The 16,303-nt window shown below is 38.2% G+C and overlaps 1 protein-coding gene across 1 annotated transcript in view; it reads left to right on the top strand.

The window, feature by feature from the left end:
- Positions 1–16,303, top strand: part of BMS1 (BMS1 ribosome biogenesis factor) — a 43,648-nt gene that overhangs the window by 1,665 nt on the left and 25,680 nt on the right. Inside the window, exons 2-12 of the mRNA XM_021700077.2 lie at positions 5–214; positions 1,176–1,366; positions 3,409–3,488; positions 6,236–6,424; positions 7,269–7,411; positions 8,154–8,275; positions 8,596–8,789; positions 10,955–11,094; positions 12,374–13,116; positions 13,327–13,428; positions 14,693–14,850. Coding sequence (XP_021555752.1) covers positions 39–214; positions 1,176–1,366; positions 3,409–3,488; positions 6,236–6,424; positions 7,269–7,411; positions 8,154–8,275; positions 8,596–8,789; positions 10,955–11,094; positions 12,374–13,116; positions 13,327–13,428; positions 14,693–14,850 — 2,238 coding nt within the window. The 5' untranslated portion in view covers positions 5–38. The remainder of the gene's footprint in view (positions 1–4; positions 215–1,175; positions 1,367–3,408; positions 3,489–6,235; positions 6,425–7,268; positions 7,412–8,153; positions 8,276–8,595; positions 8,790–10,954; positions 11,095–12,373; positions 13,117–13,326; positions 13,429–14,692; positions 14,851–16,303) is intronic.

Here is a 16,303-nt window from a genome sequence, read left to right as displayed (position 1 = left end):
GTAGGTTAGAGTTACCTGTGAATTGGGAAAAAGCCACTATGGAGACTAAGGACCAGAAGAAACACAGAAAGAAAAACAGTGGGCCCAAAGCTGAGAAGAAAAAGAAACGGCATCTGCAGGATCTCCAACTTGGAGACGAGGAAGATGCCCGGAAGAGAAACCCCAAAGCTTTTGCAGTCCAGTCTGCTGTGCGGATGGCTCGATCCTTTCACAGGTATGTTTAGCTGGAGTCTAGTTGTTCATTCCATTTATTCTTTTTAAACAGTAGGAGCCTCCCCAGATGTTTGGATTCATGAGTCTTTAACAGCTTTGAAGGACATGAAGATGCATGCCATACTCCTTTTACTAAAATGTGAGCCTAGGTGACTCAGTTGGTTAAGCATCCAATTCTTGATCTCTGCTCAGGTCTTGATCTCAGGGTTGTGAGTTCAAGCCCTGCATTGGATCCATGCTGGGCATGGACCCTACATTAAAAAAATAAAAAAATAAAATGTGAGCAAGTAGTCTTGCCTCCAGTATCTGCCCACTGATTGGCTTTTTTTGCCCAAGAGAAAAGCTTAAGAGTTTTTCTTTATAGAATTTCTTTGTTTGTGGGGCTCTTAGGTGGCTCTGTCAGTTAAGCATCCAACTCTTTATGTGAGTTCAAGCCCCATGTTGGACCCCACACTGCGCCTGGAGCCTTCTAGAAAGAAAGAAAGAATTTGTAAAATTTAAACAGTTTCTATGGTAATAAGTGTGCTTGTGTTTTTTTCTGGATATGTTTCATATAATATGTAGTAATAAATAGCTTTATTTAATGCATTCTTATTATATGCCAGCCATTGTACTTTAAACATTATTGAATTAAATTCTAATAGGAGAGCCAAATTTAACTCCACAGCTCCTGCTGTTATTCATTATGATACACTGCTTGCATGTTTATCTTTTTTTTTTAAACTAGTACAGTCAGCTAATAAAGCAATCAGATTTAAGGTGTGTATAGTTTTCAATACTTTATACTGTTGAAGTCAATCTGTTATATGTTTACTAAAGTGGTTATTTGGATTAGGTCTAGAAGTTAACAAGTTAATAGTATCCATATTGTCTGTTCTGCTCTCTTTAAAATCTTTACTTATAAGGATGATGCCTTTTATATTTTGAAAGTGGATTTAATTTTTCTTTCTTTTTACAAATAGGACTCAAGATTTGAAGACAAAAAAGCATCACATTCCAGTGGTTGATCGAACTCCGTTAGAGCCCCCACCAATAGTGGTGGTGGTGATGGGGCCTCCAAAAGTTGGAAAGAGCACTTTGATCCAGTGCCTCATTCGGAACTTCACCAGGCAGAAGCTGACAGAGATCAGAGGCCCTGTAACGATCGTGTCAGGTAGGAGGGTGCTACCCCAGGCTGATAGGGCATATGTCATCTGAGGGATAGGCATGTCTTTGTTGAACATTCTGTTGGACTGGTAAATGTTAAAGTAATGTTCTCACTTCATATTACCTCTCTTGTACTAAATCGGCTATAGCTTCAAAGAAGGATAGATTCCCTGATATAATAATGATGTAGATGTATACCTAATTCTGACTGCTATATGGATTTGCCAGGTGTGTTCTCTGAGAGGTTTGGCAGGCCTGGGCAGCCTGGGTTGTTCATGGTGACAACCTTCATTTGCCAGGTAGTGAGTATCCGCTGTGTGTCAGGCATACCTGCTTGCCCTCGTGAAGCCACATTGTTAGGAAAGTGAGGGAGATTTCCTCTCTTTTTCTGTGAGAAGTTGTCTGGTCTGGAAGATGGTGACCTTTCTGTTTGAGGGAAGATGAAATAAATTCCCAAATGGCAATGAAAGAATCTGAAATTTCTTTCCTTTTTTTTTTTTTTTAAAAAAGATTTTATTTTTAAGTAATCTCTCCACCCAACGTGGGGCTTGAACTCACAACCCCAAGATCAAGAGTTGCATGCTTTGGGCGCCTGGGTGGCTCAGTTGTTAAGCGTCTGCCTTCAGCTTGGGTCATGATCTCAGGGTCCTGGGATCGAGTCCCACATTGGGCTCCTTGCTTGGCAGGAAGCCTGCTTCTCCCTCTCCCTCTGCGGCTCCCCCTGCTTGTGCTCTCTCTCCCTCTCTCAAATAAATAAATAAAATCTTTAAAAAAAAAAAAAGGTACATGCTCTACTGAGCCCCTGAAATTTCTTATTATAGCAATAATATAGTTGGATTGAGGCTTTTCTTTCTTTCTTTTTTTTTAAATTTTATTTTAAGATTTATTTATTTATTTTAGGGAGAGAGCACGCAAGAGCAAGTGGGGACAGGGGCAGAGGAGAGAATATTTCAAGCAGATTCCCCACTGAGCATGGAGCCCGGAGCCCCATGCAAGGCTCCATCTCAGGAACTGTAGATCATGACCTGAGCCAAAACCAAGAGCCAGATGCTTAACCAACTGAGCCACCCAGGTGCCCCAAAGCTTTTTCTTTATCATAAAGGCATTCCTGTCATTTTGACAGATTTCTTACTCATTTTTTTTTTTTTTTAAAGTAAACTCTTACCCCCATTGTGGGGCTTGAACTCCTGGCTTGGAGATCAAGAGTTGCATGCTCCACTGACTGAGATAGCCAAGCACCCCACTTTTATGTATGTATGTATGTATTTATGTATTTATTCTTCTATGTATGTATGTATTTATGTGTGTATGTATTTATATATTTATTGATTGATTGTAAACTCTGCCCTAACGTGGGGCTTGAGCTCAACTTTAAGATCGAGAGTCACAGACTGATTCCTTTTAACTTAAGTTAGAAGTAATGACTGTTCCATGAAGATTCTCTTGCATTATGTTTGAGGATGTTTTTAGCTACAGTGGGAATGTGGGGAACTTTGATAAAGATGGAAGTGTTGGCCTGCTGCTGAACAGCAGGATCATGGTCATCGTGAAGCTTGCTTGTCTGCCCATTCCAGGCAGAATTTTACGTGTTTGAGCACTTTATTCATGTGGATAAACTTCTGATATTATTTTAAAATTAGGGAACCTAGCAAGAAAACCAAGATGGAATTTATTTTATCAGTTTTCTCCTATAAAAATGAACTTCTGGCATACTTGTGTAAGGGTATATGGTGCTTTACTGGATAGAATTTAAAATGGTAATTAGAGTAAATGGATATTTTTTTTTAAAGTAGAATTTGGGGGTTGTTCCTGGGTGGCACAGTCAGTTAAACATCCGACTCTTGATTTAGGCTCAGGTCATGATCTCAGGGTCATGAGATCGGGCCCTGTGTGGGGCTCCGAACTCGGCGCAAAGTCTGCTTGAGATTTTCTCTCTCTCTCTTTCCCTCTCCCTCTGCTCCTCCCCCTACTAGCATGCTCTCTCTTTCTCTAAAATAAATAAATAAAATCTTAAAAAAAAAAATGAAATTGTTGTCTTTTCACTTACAGGTAAAAAGCGCAGACTCACCATTATTGAATGTGGGTGTGACATTAACATGATGATTGATCTGGCTAAAGTGGCAGATTTGGTAAGTCAGTGGGGGCAGTGTGAATTTCTGATGAGGACTTAACAGCAGTGTGGTATATTATTTATCTCATGTTGAAGGAAAGAAAGGCTTATGATTATTAAAGGAATGGTGAATATAATCAGGGATACCATAGATGTGTTTGAATTGATGATTATGATAATACTGTTATAATAAGAATGGAATATGCACAGTGAAATGTCTCAAATCTACAAGCGAATTACAGAAAAACCTTTAACATAGTTAATTAAGATATACATACAGACAGACAGACATACAAATATATAAGTAGTGAGACCATTTCTTGAACCCTTACTAGGCACTGTGCTAACAGCTTTCTAGAAATTTAGTTCATCAAATCCCCCAGTATGCCTTAGAGGTAAGTAGGTATTATCTCCAGTTTACATAGGATGAAATTGAGTCCCTAGAAGTTAAGTAGTTTCTGAGTATAGGAACTCTGCTCTTGGTGGTGCCAGAAACTCCAGTTCTTAATGATTATGACAAAATAAGTTCATGAATTGCCTTTGAGAAGTTGTCAGGGTTTATAATAGAAAATCTAGACAGTACACAACATATGGAAATTGTGCAACTTTGATTGCATTTAATGGTAATGTTCATTAATTACATTTTAAGTTAACAAAAATAAATCTAAGAAAAAAATAAAGCCATATTGATTAGGAAGAGTGCAGTAACAGAGGCCGTTTTTTTGTTTGTTTTTTTGGTTCAACAATTTCTGGAAAGCTGTTTGGTAACATGAGCTACAGATTTTAACCTTTGGCCCAGGAAGTGTCCTAAAATATAAAATAAAAAGTAATTTAATGTAGATGTTATAGCTGTGCCATTCTAATATCAGAAAACTCAATGCCATTCAAATTTTGAACATGTAATGCTATACTATTAATAAAAAGAAGTGTGTCATTGTCAACATAAAATAGTATAAACTAATTAAATCTCGCGTTTTGAAATGATTACAATAGTTTAGCATATGAGTCATTGGTTCCTTTTTTATGTAAAATATACCAAGTCCCTAATTTTAAAAGCATAGACATATTAAGAAAGATGTCTTTCATATACATCTTTTTAAGACTTAAAAAGGAACCCATGCATTTGGTAAAGTATTCAAACTGTATTATAGAGTACAATGCATGTTTTCTCTTTCCTGCTATGACCCCTAGTCTCCCAGTTTCCCTCAAAGCAATATTCTAGATATGTATATAAATTCACATGCAACACTTTTAAAGCATACACTATTTATTATACATTCTGTTCTGTACTTTGCTTTTTTTTTTTCCACTCAGTATGTCTTAAAAGTATATAAGTACTATAGCTCAACCTCGTTCTTTTTAAGTATTCTGTTGCATGTACCATAATTTTTTAACTTGTTTAAAAATGTTGATTGCTCTGCTCTGGGTTGTCATAAAGCCTCCTAAGTCACAGCAAAGGCATGTACATACATGAATTTGTGTGTATGTGCACGTGTGTGCTTTGAAGGAATAATACAGGCTTCATTTATCTTTAGTTGACAACATTGTCAGCTAAGGGGCTGTTGCTACCTATTCTTCTGTTCCTACAATGAATTGCTTGGCCCGTGGCACTCTATGGTGTCAAATGGGATATAGGGCTATTCCACTTCCAGCCGCTCACCTTCAACCTGTTCAGGGGCGTGGAAGAACTCTGCTGCCAGCTTGGCCTGTGGTCTGCAGTGGCCGCTGTACTTTCTTGCAGTGCTCAGTGGCCCACCGTCATGTCATGTATTTTGTGGTTTAGGATTATGAATGTTCCTTAATTTAACCAAAGATAAGTGTTTCTGATTCTGTTTCTGTGTGTGTGTGTGTGTGTGTGTGTTTCAATTAGCTACAGAAAGATGAGAACAGAGATGTCTTTAATATATTAAAACTAGAAGTATCCAGTAATGGACTCTGAAATTATTTTGCATGTTTGAAGTCAAAAATCTTAAAAATTGGTCTTATATGCTTATATTTTCTTATAGATTAGCATTCCTTTCAATTCTAAACTGATAGCTTTTTTTTTTTTTAGTTTCTGAGCAAATGCATGTTATAAATTAACATAAGATAGAGCTTTCCTACTATATACCTCCCAGCAAAAACCTTTTTTTTTTTTTTTTCCCTGTGAGAAGACCGAAACAAAAATGTTTAGTTTTCTTACATTTTTGGTATTTTTCACTGATTACCACTTCATCCCATTTTTTGGATGTCAGAGATCTGTTGCTTGGTTTTCTTGTTAGAGACCTGTTATTTGGCCTAAAAATACCTTACAAAAATTTTTATTTCTTGAAGTGAGAACTTTCCAGGTGAGGGCCAAATTAGACCCAGCTTTTTCTGAGTTATTTCTAATACATCCAGATTCTTGAAGTGGAAATTTATATTGTGGTGGATATTGTCTTATGGTTGCCTTTTAGAGAAAGTCAAAGGGTGGCATTTTCTCTGTCACGATGATCCCTAAGTAATCATTTGATTTAGTCCAGATTAGGAGTTGGCAAACTTTTTCTGTAAAGGGCCAGATGGTAAATATCTTAAGCTTTGCGGGTCATAGTTTCTTTTGCCTCTGCTTAACTTTGTTGTTGTAGTGCAAACACAGGTGTAGACAGTACATAAATAAATTAATATGGCTGTGTTCCAGTAAAACTTTAGTTATAAAACAGGTCATGGGTCAGATTTGGCCCACAGACTATAGTTTGTTTATGGTCTGTTTTGAGTAGCTTCCTTGAGTAATTGTGTTTTCTGTTTTAGGTTTTGATGCTTATAGATGCCAGCTTTGGGTTTGAAATGGAAACATTTGAGTTTCTAAACATCTGTCAAGTACATGGCTTTCCCAAAATTATGGGCGTTCTCACTCACTTAGATTCCTTCAAGCATAATAAACAACTGAAGAAGACAAAGAAGCGATTAAAACATAGGTTCTGGACAGAAGTCTACCCGGTAGGAAGAGAATTAATTATTGAATACTAACACTATAATCTTTAAAAAAAAATAGGTTGAGTAGGAGAGATTAATAAGCACCCCTTCAGGATTCACCTTTGGAATTTCTTTTATATATCTGTTCATAGTCCCTGCAGTATTTCCTCAAAATAGTCTGTATTTCAGAACTCTTGGTGTGTCTCATTTGTCTCTGTAGCGCCCCCCCCGCCCCAGCACCAGGCAATACCTGTCTCTAAATGTTTTAGATTTGTGATTATTTAATAGAGTTTGTCTGAAGTTTCCCGTAGTTACAGGACCAGGAACTATAGCGCACACATACTGCCAGTCCACTCTCCCCTGCATACTGCTGTGGCCCATTGGTCATAGAAGTTTTTCTGTGCCCAGGAGCCTCACTGTCCTCCCTGTGCAGTACTCTAGACAGATGCCACTGCTTGACTGGAGAGCAATCTTGAAACTAAATGTATTTGCAGTTCTGCCTCTACTAAGCCCTAACAAGAGTACTGAAAGAAGGCAGAGAAGTTTGGGAAGCACTGATAAGTGGTTTTCTAGAAGTCTCCCTTAAGATTGCTTCTTATTTAGGGGCGCCTGGGTGGCTCAGTTGGTTGAGCGACTGCCTTCGGCTCAGGTCAGGATCCCGGGGTCCTGGGATCGAGTCCCGCATCAGGCTCCCCGCTCAGCGGGGAGATAAATAAAATAAATAAATAAATAAATAAAATAGATAAATAGATAAATAAAATCTTTAAAAAAAAAAAAAAAGATTGCTTCTTATTTAGAGGTCTTTATTATGATATAGTATTGACAAGAATTTAATTGAAATTTAATTTTTTGCTTTTTTAATGTTTAGGGTGCCAAGCTGTTCTACCTTTCTGGAATGGTACATGGAGAATATCAAAACCAAGAAATTCACAATCTGGGCCGTTTTATTACAGTTATGAAGTTTAGGCCTCTTACATGGCAAACCTCTCATCCTTATATCCTAGCAGACAGGTAAAAAGTACATGTAAAGTTTTTCTTTCTGGCCGGTATATTTCAAAGCTACAAAGGTCAGAAAAATAACAGTAATAGAGCTTATTTTGTTCTTATTTTTGAATAATGAGGGAGAAATGTAGTTGGTGGAAAATATCTCCTTTTTTTGTATCATTACCTAAAGATGCTGTGGCTTCAGGAGTAAAGTATGAAATGTTTAGAAAAAATGTGAGGATTTTGAAGCATTTAAGGCTACACGATATGGTCCTATCCTGCTTTTTCAACCTTAATCTTCAGTGATAACTGTCTTTGGACCATGGTGCTCTAGTCACCCAGATGTGCCCTTGTGCTTTCTTTTCTTTATGTTTTTTCCATACTCTTTTCTCAGCCTGGAATCCCTTTCTCTACTTGCCAGAATCCAGGACACCAAAAAAACCCAGATCAAAGCTTAATCTTCTTCCATAAAGGGTTTTTCTGGATATGTTTTCATCTCTTCCTTAACCCCAGGTGCACGTTATTTCCCATTTCTGGTATTTTACTCACAGAATGTATATTACGTAGAGCCTAAGAGCAGTGCAATCATGTGTTTGCTTCTTTTCCTTTGGGAGATGATGAACTACACTTCCTTATATCTGTATTTCCTATAATTTTCTAAACAACATGTTTAGTGAACTAGTGAATTTGATCAGTCTTTGACACATGAAGGGAGGTACAAAAACTTTGACATTTATTTCTACCTTACGATTGGGTTTTATTTTTCTAGGATGGAAGATTTGACAAACCCAGAAGATATTCGAACAAATATCAAGTGTGACCGAAAGGTGTCTCTTTATGGTTATTTAAGAGGAGCACACTTGAAAAATAAAAGCCAAATTCACATGCCAGGTATCCTTTTGTTGTAAAATTTACCAAATTTGTAGAACTCTTGGGATGAGTTACTTCTTTTCTCAGGAAAACTGAAAAATGGCCAAATAAGATAGAGCCACAATGCCAGAAGTTTTAAGACTAACTGAGCTCTTCCTCAGCTAGCGAAGGTGTTGAGTTGACCAAATCCCCTCTGTTCTGATGACATTGGTTAGCTAGAGAGGCAGAGTGCCATGACAAACGATATCCTTGTGGTTGAAGCCTTCCAACTGTGGGCTGTTTTTGTTGACCGTTGATGATACACTTACAGCTGAGGCCATCTTCCTCTATCTGTCTTCCAGGTGTAGGAGATTTTGTTGTGAGTGATGTCAGTTTCCTCCCGGACCCCTGTGCCCTTCCTGAACAACAAAAGAAGCGCTGCTTAAATGAGAAGGAGAAGTTGGTTTATGCACCTCTCTCTGGAGTTGGTGGTGTCCTATACGACAAAGATGCTGTTTATGTCGATCTTGGTGGCAGCCATGGCTTCCAAGAATCGGTAAGAGGAAAGTGACAGGAAATAATGTAGTCAGCTTTTATATACTGAAGCTTTTTATCTTTATTTGTATTTATGGTAAAAGCTACAATGTATATTGTAAATATACAGAATACTTAATTGCACTAAGCAGAAAGTAAAATACATGTTCTCCATTCTGTTGCCAAGACACACGGGGGAAGGGGCGCCTGGGTGGCTCAGTCGTTAAGCGTCTGCCTTCAGCTCACGTCATGATCCCAGGGTCCTGGAATTGAGTCCCACATTGGGCTCCCTGCTCGGCGGGAAGCCTGCTTCTCCCTCTCCCACTCCCCCTGCTTGTGTTCCCTCTCTCGCTGTCTCTCTCTCTGTTGAAAAATAAATAAAATCTTTAAAAAAAAATAAAAAGACACACAGGGGATCCAAGGTCTTCTAGTGTGAACATTGCAAGCAGTTTGGTGCTTGTACTTCCTGTCTTTCTTTATACAAGCATACCTCATTTTATTGTTCTTCGCTTTATTGCATTTCACCAATATTGCCTTTTTTACAAATTGAAGTTCGTGGCAACCCTATATTGAACAAGTCTGTCGGTGCCTTTTTTCCAACAGCATTTGCTCACTTTGTGTCTCTGTGTCACATTATGTTAATTCTCACAATATTTCAAATGTTTTCATTATTATTATATTTGTTACAGTATCTGTCGTGATTATCACTGAAAGCTCAAATAATGATTAGCATTTTTAGCAATAAAGTATTTTTGAATTAAGGTGTGTACATATTTTTTAGACATAATGCTATTGCACACTTAATAGACTACAGTATAGTATAAACATAACTTTTATATGCACTGGGAAACCAAAAAATTTCATTTGACTCACTTTGTTGTGGTGTTTTAGAACCGAGCCCACAATATCTCTGAAGTATGCCTATACAATATCTGTGTTTTCTAGCTCTCTTTGCTCTCTCTTTTTTATTTTTCTCTCTAAACATATGCATATTTATCTAAATTATATTATGTATAATTAGATGATTACATATTACATGTAAATACCATTTATTTGTATACATATAGATGGTCTTTGTGTGTCTGTGAGAGAGAGAGAGAAGTAATATTTTATTTTTTTTAAAGATTTTATTTATTTGAAAGGGAGAGAGAGGGCTAGAGAGAGAACACGAGAGAGAGAGCATAAGCAGTGGGGAGGGGCAGAGGGAGAAGCAGGCCTCCCCCGCAAGCAGGGAGCCTGATACAGGGCTCGATACCAGGACCCCAGGATCATGTCCTGAGCTGAAGGTAGATTAACTGACTGAGCCACCCAGGTGCCCCATAATATTTCTTATATGGGCTCCAACTTTAAATGCTCTTGCAACTTTTGGGGGACACCTAAGAATACATGATTCCATTTTTCCCTGTTAGTATTTGTAGAGCTGCTTTGGTCTTTTTTACAGCTGTGTGATATTTCGTTGTCTGGATAAATCTTATTTATTGAACCAACCCTTGGAAATCTGTGGGGAGGTCACCCCTAACTTCCCCCGGTTTGAACATTGCTGCAGTTAGCACTCCCAAACATGCAGTTTTGGTCACTGGGAGGGATCTTTCTATGCAGTAAATTCCTTGAAGTGAAAATTTTGAATCAAAGGCAGCAGAATTTTTTTTTTTTTAAAGATTTTATTTATTTATTTGAGACAGAGAGAATGAGAGACAGAGAGCATGAGAGGGAGGAGGGTCAGAGGGAGAAGCAGACTCCCTGCCGAGCAGGGAGCCCAATGCGGGACTCGATCCCGGGACTCCAGGATCATGACCTGAGCCGAAGGCAGTCGCTTAACCAACTGAGCCACCCAGGCGCCCAACAGCAGAATTTTTTTTAAATGAACCCCAGATTTTCATTTTGTTTATTCTGCAATGGAATTTTATTGGGCAAACTAAATGTTTTGTGTAGCATTGGCACTTAAGGTTTTTCTAGCTAAGTATTTAGGTTATCAGGTTGTATACTCCATGAACTTTGGAAAAGTTTAATGAAGACAGAGGTCAATTTTAGACTAGGTTTTTGTTTTTTTTTTTTTTTTTTGAGGCAATAAGGAATGTTTTCAGAAACTATGTTTAGGATAATTTTGAGAAACTGATTGAAACCAGTATGTGTCTCTTCCGAATTCTTGTGTGTTCCTCACTTTCCCTTTCTTGGTGGCCTTGACAGGACGAGGTAAGGCCCACTCATGAACTGGTACAAAGTCTCATTTCCACCCATTCCACTATCGATGCCAAGATGGCTTCAAGTAGAGTGACACTTTTTTCGGATTCCAAACCACTGGGGTCAGAGGATATAGATAATCAAGGGTAAGTTTGCCATTTTTTTGTTTTTCATAAAAAAATATTATATTACAGAAGATTATATCACCTATCATTCTGCCATCAATACACCTTTTGGTGGGATTCATTCCAGGTTTTTTTGCTTTGCTTTGTATATACATATGTTTCTGAGGGCTTTTCAGTTATGTGACCTTACATGGAGGTATTCTTGAAATATTATACAGGATTCAGTTTTTAGCAAACCCAGAATATTCCTCAGATATCACAAAATGTTTTCTATAGGTTGCTTTTGATTCTTAGGAGCCCTGAGGCCACTTGGCTTTCTTTTAGTGGCAAAATACTAGTATAAGCAGAGTAAGGAAGCTTGTTCAGGTGGTTGTTAAGAAGCTACATATCTTATCTCTTAAAGTTTTCCTTAGACTGTGTTGTAGTATGTCCTGGGTCAGTATCCACTAATATGTAGCTTATTTGAATTATTTTTAGTCTGGGTTGGGAATTTGTATATCTTATACATAATGAGTGTTTTGGTTTTATTTAGTGATTTATGTGTGACTCCCAATAAAAATCAGTCTGAAAATGATTGAAATCATCTAGTTTATAATTTATTATAAATGTATACAAAGGAAAATTTTTTGGAAAAATTTATCTGCTGCCCTCTAATTAGCAGATGGTATAGATGATAGTTAAGTACAGTATTCTTAATATGTTAGCTGGCATCTTTAACAGGAAGCTCTTACTTCTACCCCTTTATTTTAATATCACTCTTGACTAATTGACTTTTTAAAAAATTCCATTTGTTATTATCCTATTATTATCATTCTTTCTGTTGCCTACATTATCCCTTCATTCTGTCTCCTGTGTCCTTTTGGCATTTGCCTATTAGCCTTTGAGCATTTCCTGACTTTATGACACAACAGGATGTTCCAGGCTTAACTTTGTATTTTCCTGGCTTTGGATCTGGAATCAGTCATTTAAGGATCATCTATTTCAAGCTTGGAAATGATCAGTCTTCTAAAATATTGATCAAACACTCACTTCCCTTTAGAGCAATTTTTCCCTAATGTTAGACTTTTTGTTTTTTAAAGGTTACCTCTTTATAAGTTCTTTTGAAGAAAGGTGTTAGGGAACTGTGCTTGAGTTTGCTCAGTATCTCTCCCAGTATTTATCAAATCATTTCTTTCTATGCTATGTTATTTAAAACCATTCCTTGATATTATCTTCTGTTTGCCTAAGTATTGACTTGCCATGTCTAGAGTAGCCAGTTACTGTACAAATTGAGTTATTTTGCATTTACTTGGTCATATAGGCAGTGGATGCCAAAAGAGGAAAAGCAGATGGATTTGAAAACTGGCCGAGTGCGTCGGAAAGCCATTTTTGGAGATGAAGATGAGTCTGGAGATAGTGATGACGAAGATGATGAAGAAATGTCTGAAGGTGACAGGTTGGACGATAGCTCTAGTGATGACGAAACAGAAGAGGCAGATGCTGAAATGACAAATACGGTGTATGCGACGGGCAGACGTGTCAAACGGCAGAGACTCGAGGAGATGGAAGAAGACCTCGAGGTGGACTTGCCAGCATTTGCTGATAGCGATGATGATCTCGAGAGGAGCTCAGAGGAAGAAGGAGAAGCAGAGGAAGCCGGTGGAAGCAGTGAAGAAGACGACTCCCCTTCAGGAGAGAGGGTTATTTCAGAATCTAAAGTTGTTGGAGACAGTAGTAAAGCAGGACTTGTACAAACTAATGGTTTGAGTAACAGCTTGAATTTGGAGAAAGCAACCCTCACCACTTCAGATTCAGGCCATTGCACAGCTGAAGAGGCATTTGCATCTGAAGATGAAACTGAAGAAAGCTCCTGTCTCAGTACAGAGGATGAGGATTCAGAAAATGAAGAGGTTATTAGAAAAAAGTTTCCAGAGTCTTTTCAAGTGGCCGGTGGTCAGAGACTGGGGTCAGAGAACTTAACTGATGAGACCAGTGATGTGGAAGACTTACTTAAAGAGGAAGAAGATTATAAGGAAGAAAACAACTATTCCACAGAAACTTCAGGTATGCTTAAATTTAGTGTAACTGTTCTTATAAACTTGGCACTGGAAATGTTCTACAAATAGAATGTCTACATTTGGGAGTCTGCTGTTTTGGAGATTTTGTTAACTTTTCAAATATTGCACTCAAGGATTTGAGGATGAATGAGCAGTGAGCTCAAGGCAGAAAGGATAGATAAACACACTTAACCCATGTTGGCGTTGGTCCTTCCAGGCGCCCTCAAGTGGAAGGAAGACCTTTCCAGGAAGGCAGCTGAGGCCTTTCTGAGGCAGCAACAGGCAACTCCAAACCTTCGAAAGCTTATTTATGGCACAGGTAAGAGAGCTCTGGTTCACATCTAGAAACGTTTTAGTTTCTTAGACCATTTTCTGGAAGGGAGATGAGGAAATTGGTTGGAGGATTTGGGTGGTACTTTTGAAATCCATATGATATCGTTGGCTGTCGTAGTTTATATGTAGCAGATGTTTTTAATCATCAGCTCATGGGTTTGCCATAAAACTTTTGACGAGAATGCTCTCCATTATGTCATTTTATATCCTCTATCCAGAGTCCTTCAGGACATTTTTTTGGGTAGAATTTAGTGCCAGAAAAGAACAAAGTGGTGCATTTTATATTGTGGTCCCAGTTACTATGTGATTAGAACAAGGCCAAAGGAGTATATGGGAGCTAGGAGCATTGAATCGAAAGGTTGGTGTGTGCTGATTTCCATTCAGGTTTTGCCTAAGTACTCTTTTTTTTTTTTTTTATGTTATGTTAATCACCATACATTACATCATTAGTTTTTGATGTAGTGTTCCATGATTCATTGTTTGCATATAACACCCAGTGCTCTTTAATACCCATCACCAGGCTAACCCATCCTCCCACCCCCCTCCCCTCTAGAACCCTCAGTTTGTTTTTCAGAGTCCATTGTCTCTCATGGTTCGTCTCCCCCTCTGATTCGCCCCCCTTCATTCTTCCCCTCCTGCTATCTTCTTTTTTTTTTGTTAACATATACTGTATTATTTGTTTCAGAGGTGCAGATCTGTGATTCAACAGTCTTTTCACAATTCACAGCGCTCACCATAGCACATACCCTCCCCAGTGTCTATCACCCAGCCACCCCATCCCTCCCACCCCCCACCACTCCAGCAACCCTCAGTTTGTTTCCTGAGATTAAGAATTCCTCTTATCAGTGAGGTCATATGATACATGCCTTTCTCTGATTGACTTCTTTCGCTCAGCATAACACCCTCCAGTTCCATCCACATCGTTGCAAATTTGCCTAAGTACTCTTAGTGATTAGAGACTCAGCAGTCTTCGAGAGGAACTCTTTATGCTAATTAAAAGCTCTGCCTTTAAATGTCCCTTTCTTTCCGTAACCCACAACGTTCTGTCTCCTCCCTGAACACTTTGCTGCTTTCTTGTAGGAGGGCCTAGGTCCTCCAGACACATTGAGCAGTAGTTCCCTGGCCTTTTCTCTTTCTGTAGCTGATGCACTCAGGGACACCACCATACCTACCACAAACAGGCACCCATAGTCCCAGGTCCTTTAGGGTGAAGATTTGTTCTCACTTTTTCATCATGGTGGTCTCTTTAGTGACAGAGGATAATGAAGAAGAAGATGGTGATACCAGGGAAGAACTTGGAGGGTTGTTTCGTGTCAGCCAGCCTTCAATAGAGTGTAAACATAAGCTTGACTCTTTGGACTGCTCCAGATTTCATGTGGAGGCGCCCCATGATTGGGATTTAGAAGAGGTAAGGCTGAATATGAATCTCTGTTTCACTTCTGAGGCAATTAGGGAATTGTTCTAAAAGAAGATTATGTGATTTCAGTATTTCCTGCCTGTTACTAGCTTTTCATTTTTGTGAGATAATAGGACATTCCCCCAGATATTGGACTGCATCCTAAGCAATAATGTGTTTTGAGTTTAGGCAGACTCTGTGCATGTGTTATGGAGAAATGGAAAATGGATAGTAGTGTTAATCTTTATTTTGAAGCATTGCACATAATTTTTCATATATTTGAAATATTTTGTGTTTTATAACTAGGATATACCTCATGTCCCTGAGTTAACATTTATAATTTCTACTGTTTGTAAACAAAAAAATCCATGATACTGGTAAATTTTCTTCCCCTGCTCACCACTCTTCAGTGACACTGGAGTTCATTGAGTTCTCAAACTTGCCAGGCTTAATCCCATCTTAGACTTCTTGCCCCTCAGTTTTCTCTTCTGGAATGTTCTGATGTTCTTAAGGCTGGCTTCTTTTGATCATTCAGTTTTGCTTAAATATCACTCCTTAGGCCTGATCACTATCATATTACTTAATTTAATTCACTGAGTAGCACTTAAGCACTTTATGAGATTTTAGGTAACTTTTTTTTGCAGTAAAATTTCATACAGGTTATAGAAAACCACATAAAAACAACAGTTTTAAGTAATGGATTACTAGGTGAGGACCCATGTAACCACAGTGTGTCCATCCCAGTCATAGTCCTGTCCTCCCTGCAGAAGGAACCATGACTCTTATGGTAATCATTTCCTACTTTTCTTCATAATTTCATCCTCCAAGTTTGTACTATAGGTTAGTTTTATCAGATTTTGGGGGGGTTAGTTTTCACTCTGCCTTTTCAGTCTCTTAATCTACAGTCCCCTCCATCCATCTCTTTTTTTCCCATATATTTTATTTGTTTAAGAAACTGTTTGATGTGTAGAGTTTCTCATATTCTGGTTTTTCTGGATTGCATTGTATCCTTCTGTGCAGTTTATCAGGCTCCTCTCTTCTGTATTTCCTGTAAAATGGTGCAGAGCAATACCAATAGAACTGTCTGTGATGATGGAAATGATCTATCGATCATTGAGCAGTCCAGTGTGGCTACTTGTGTCTCTTGAGTACTTTAAGTGTAGCCAGTGAGACAGAAGAACTACATTTTTAATTTAATTTTAGTTTTATTTAATCTTAATTCATTAGAATTTAATTAACCATGTGGTTGTAGCTACCCTATGGACAGCACATCTAGAAATTTGATTAGATTTAGGTTTGATTTTTTTTGCGGGGGGCAGGGGAAGACAGCTTCCTAAATGGTGGCACATAAAATCATCTTATGATGTTAAAATCTGTTGATCCTCAATGCCTAGATCCATTAACTTATTAAGGATGTAAAATGCTGAGATTCTGTTCAGATTGCTCTTTATTTATTATCTGGAAT

This window comes from Neomonachus schauinslandi, chromosome 6 (genome assembly GCF_002201575.2).
Source record: "Neomonachus schauinslandi chromosome 6, ASM220157v2, whole genome shotgun sequence".
NCBI lineage: Eukaryota > Metazoa > Chordata > Mammalia > Carnivora > Phocidae > Neomonachus > Neomonachus schauinslandi.
Note: the sequence above shows the minus strand (reverse complement) of the source record. Positions and strands in the feature narration are given on the sequence as shown.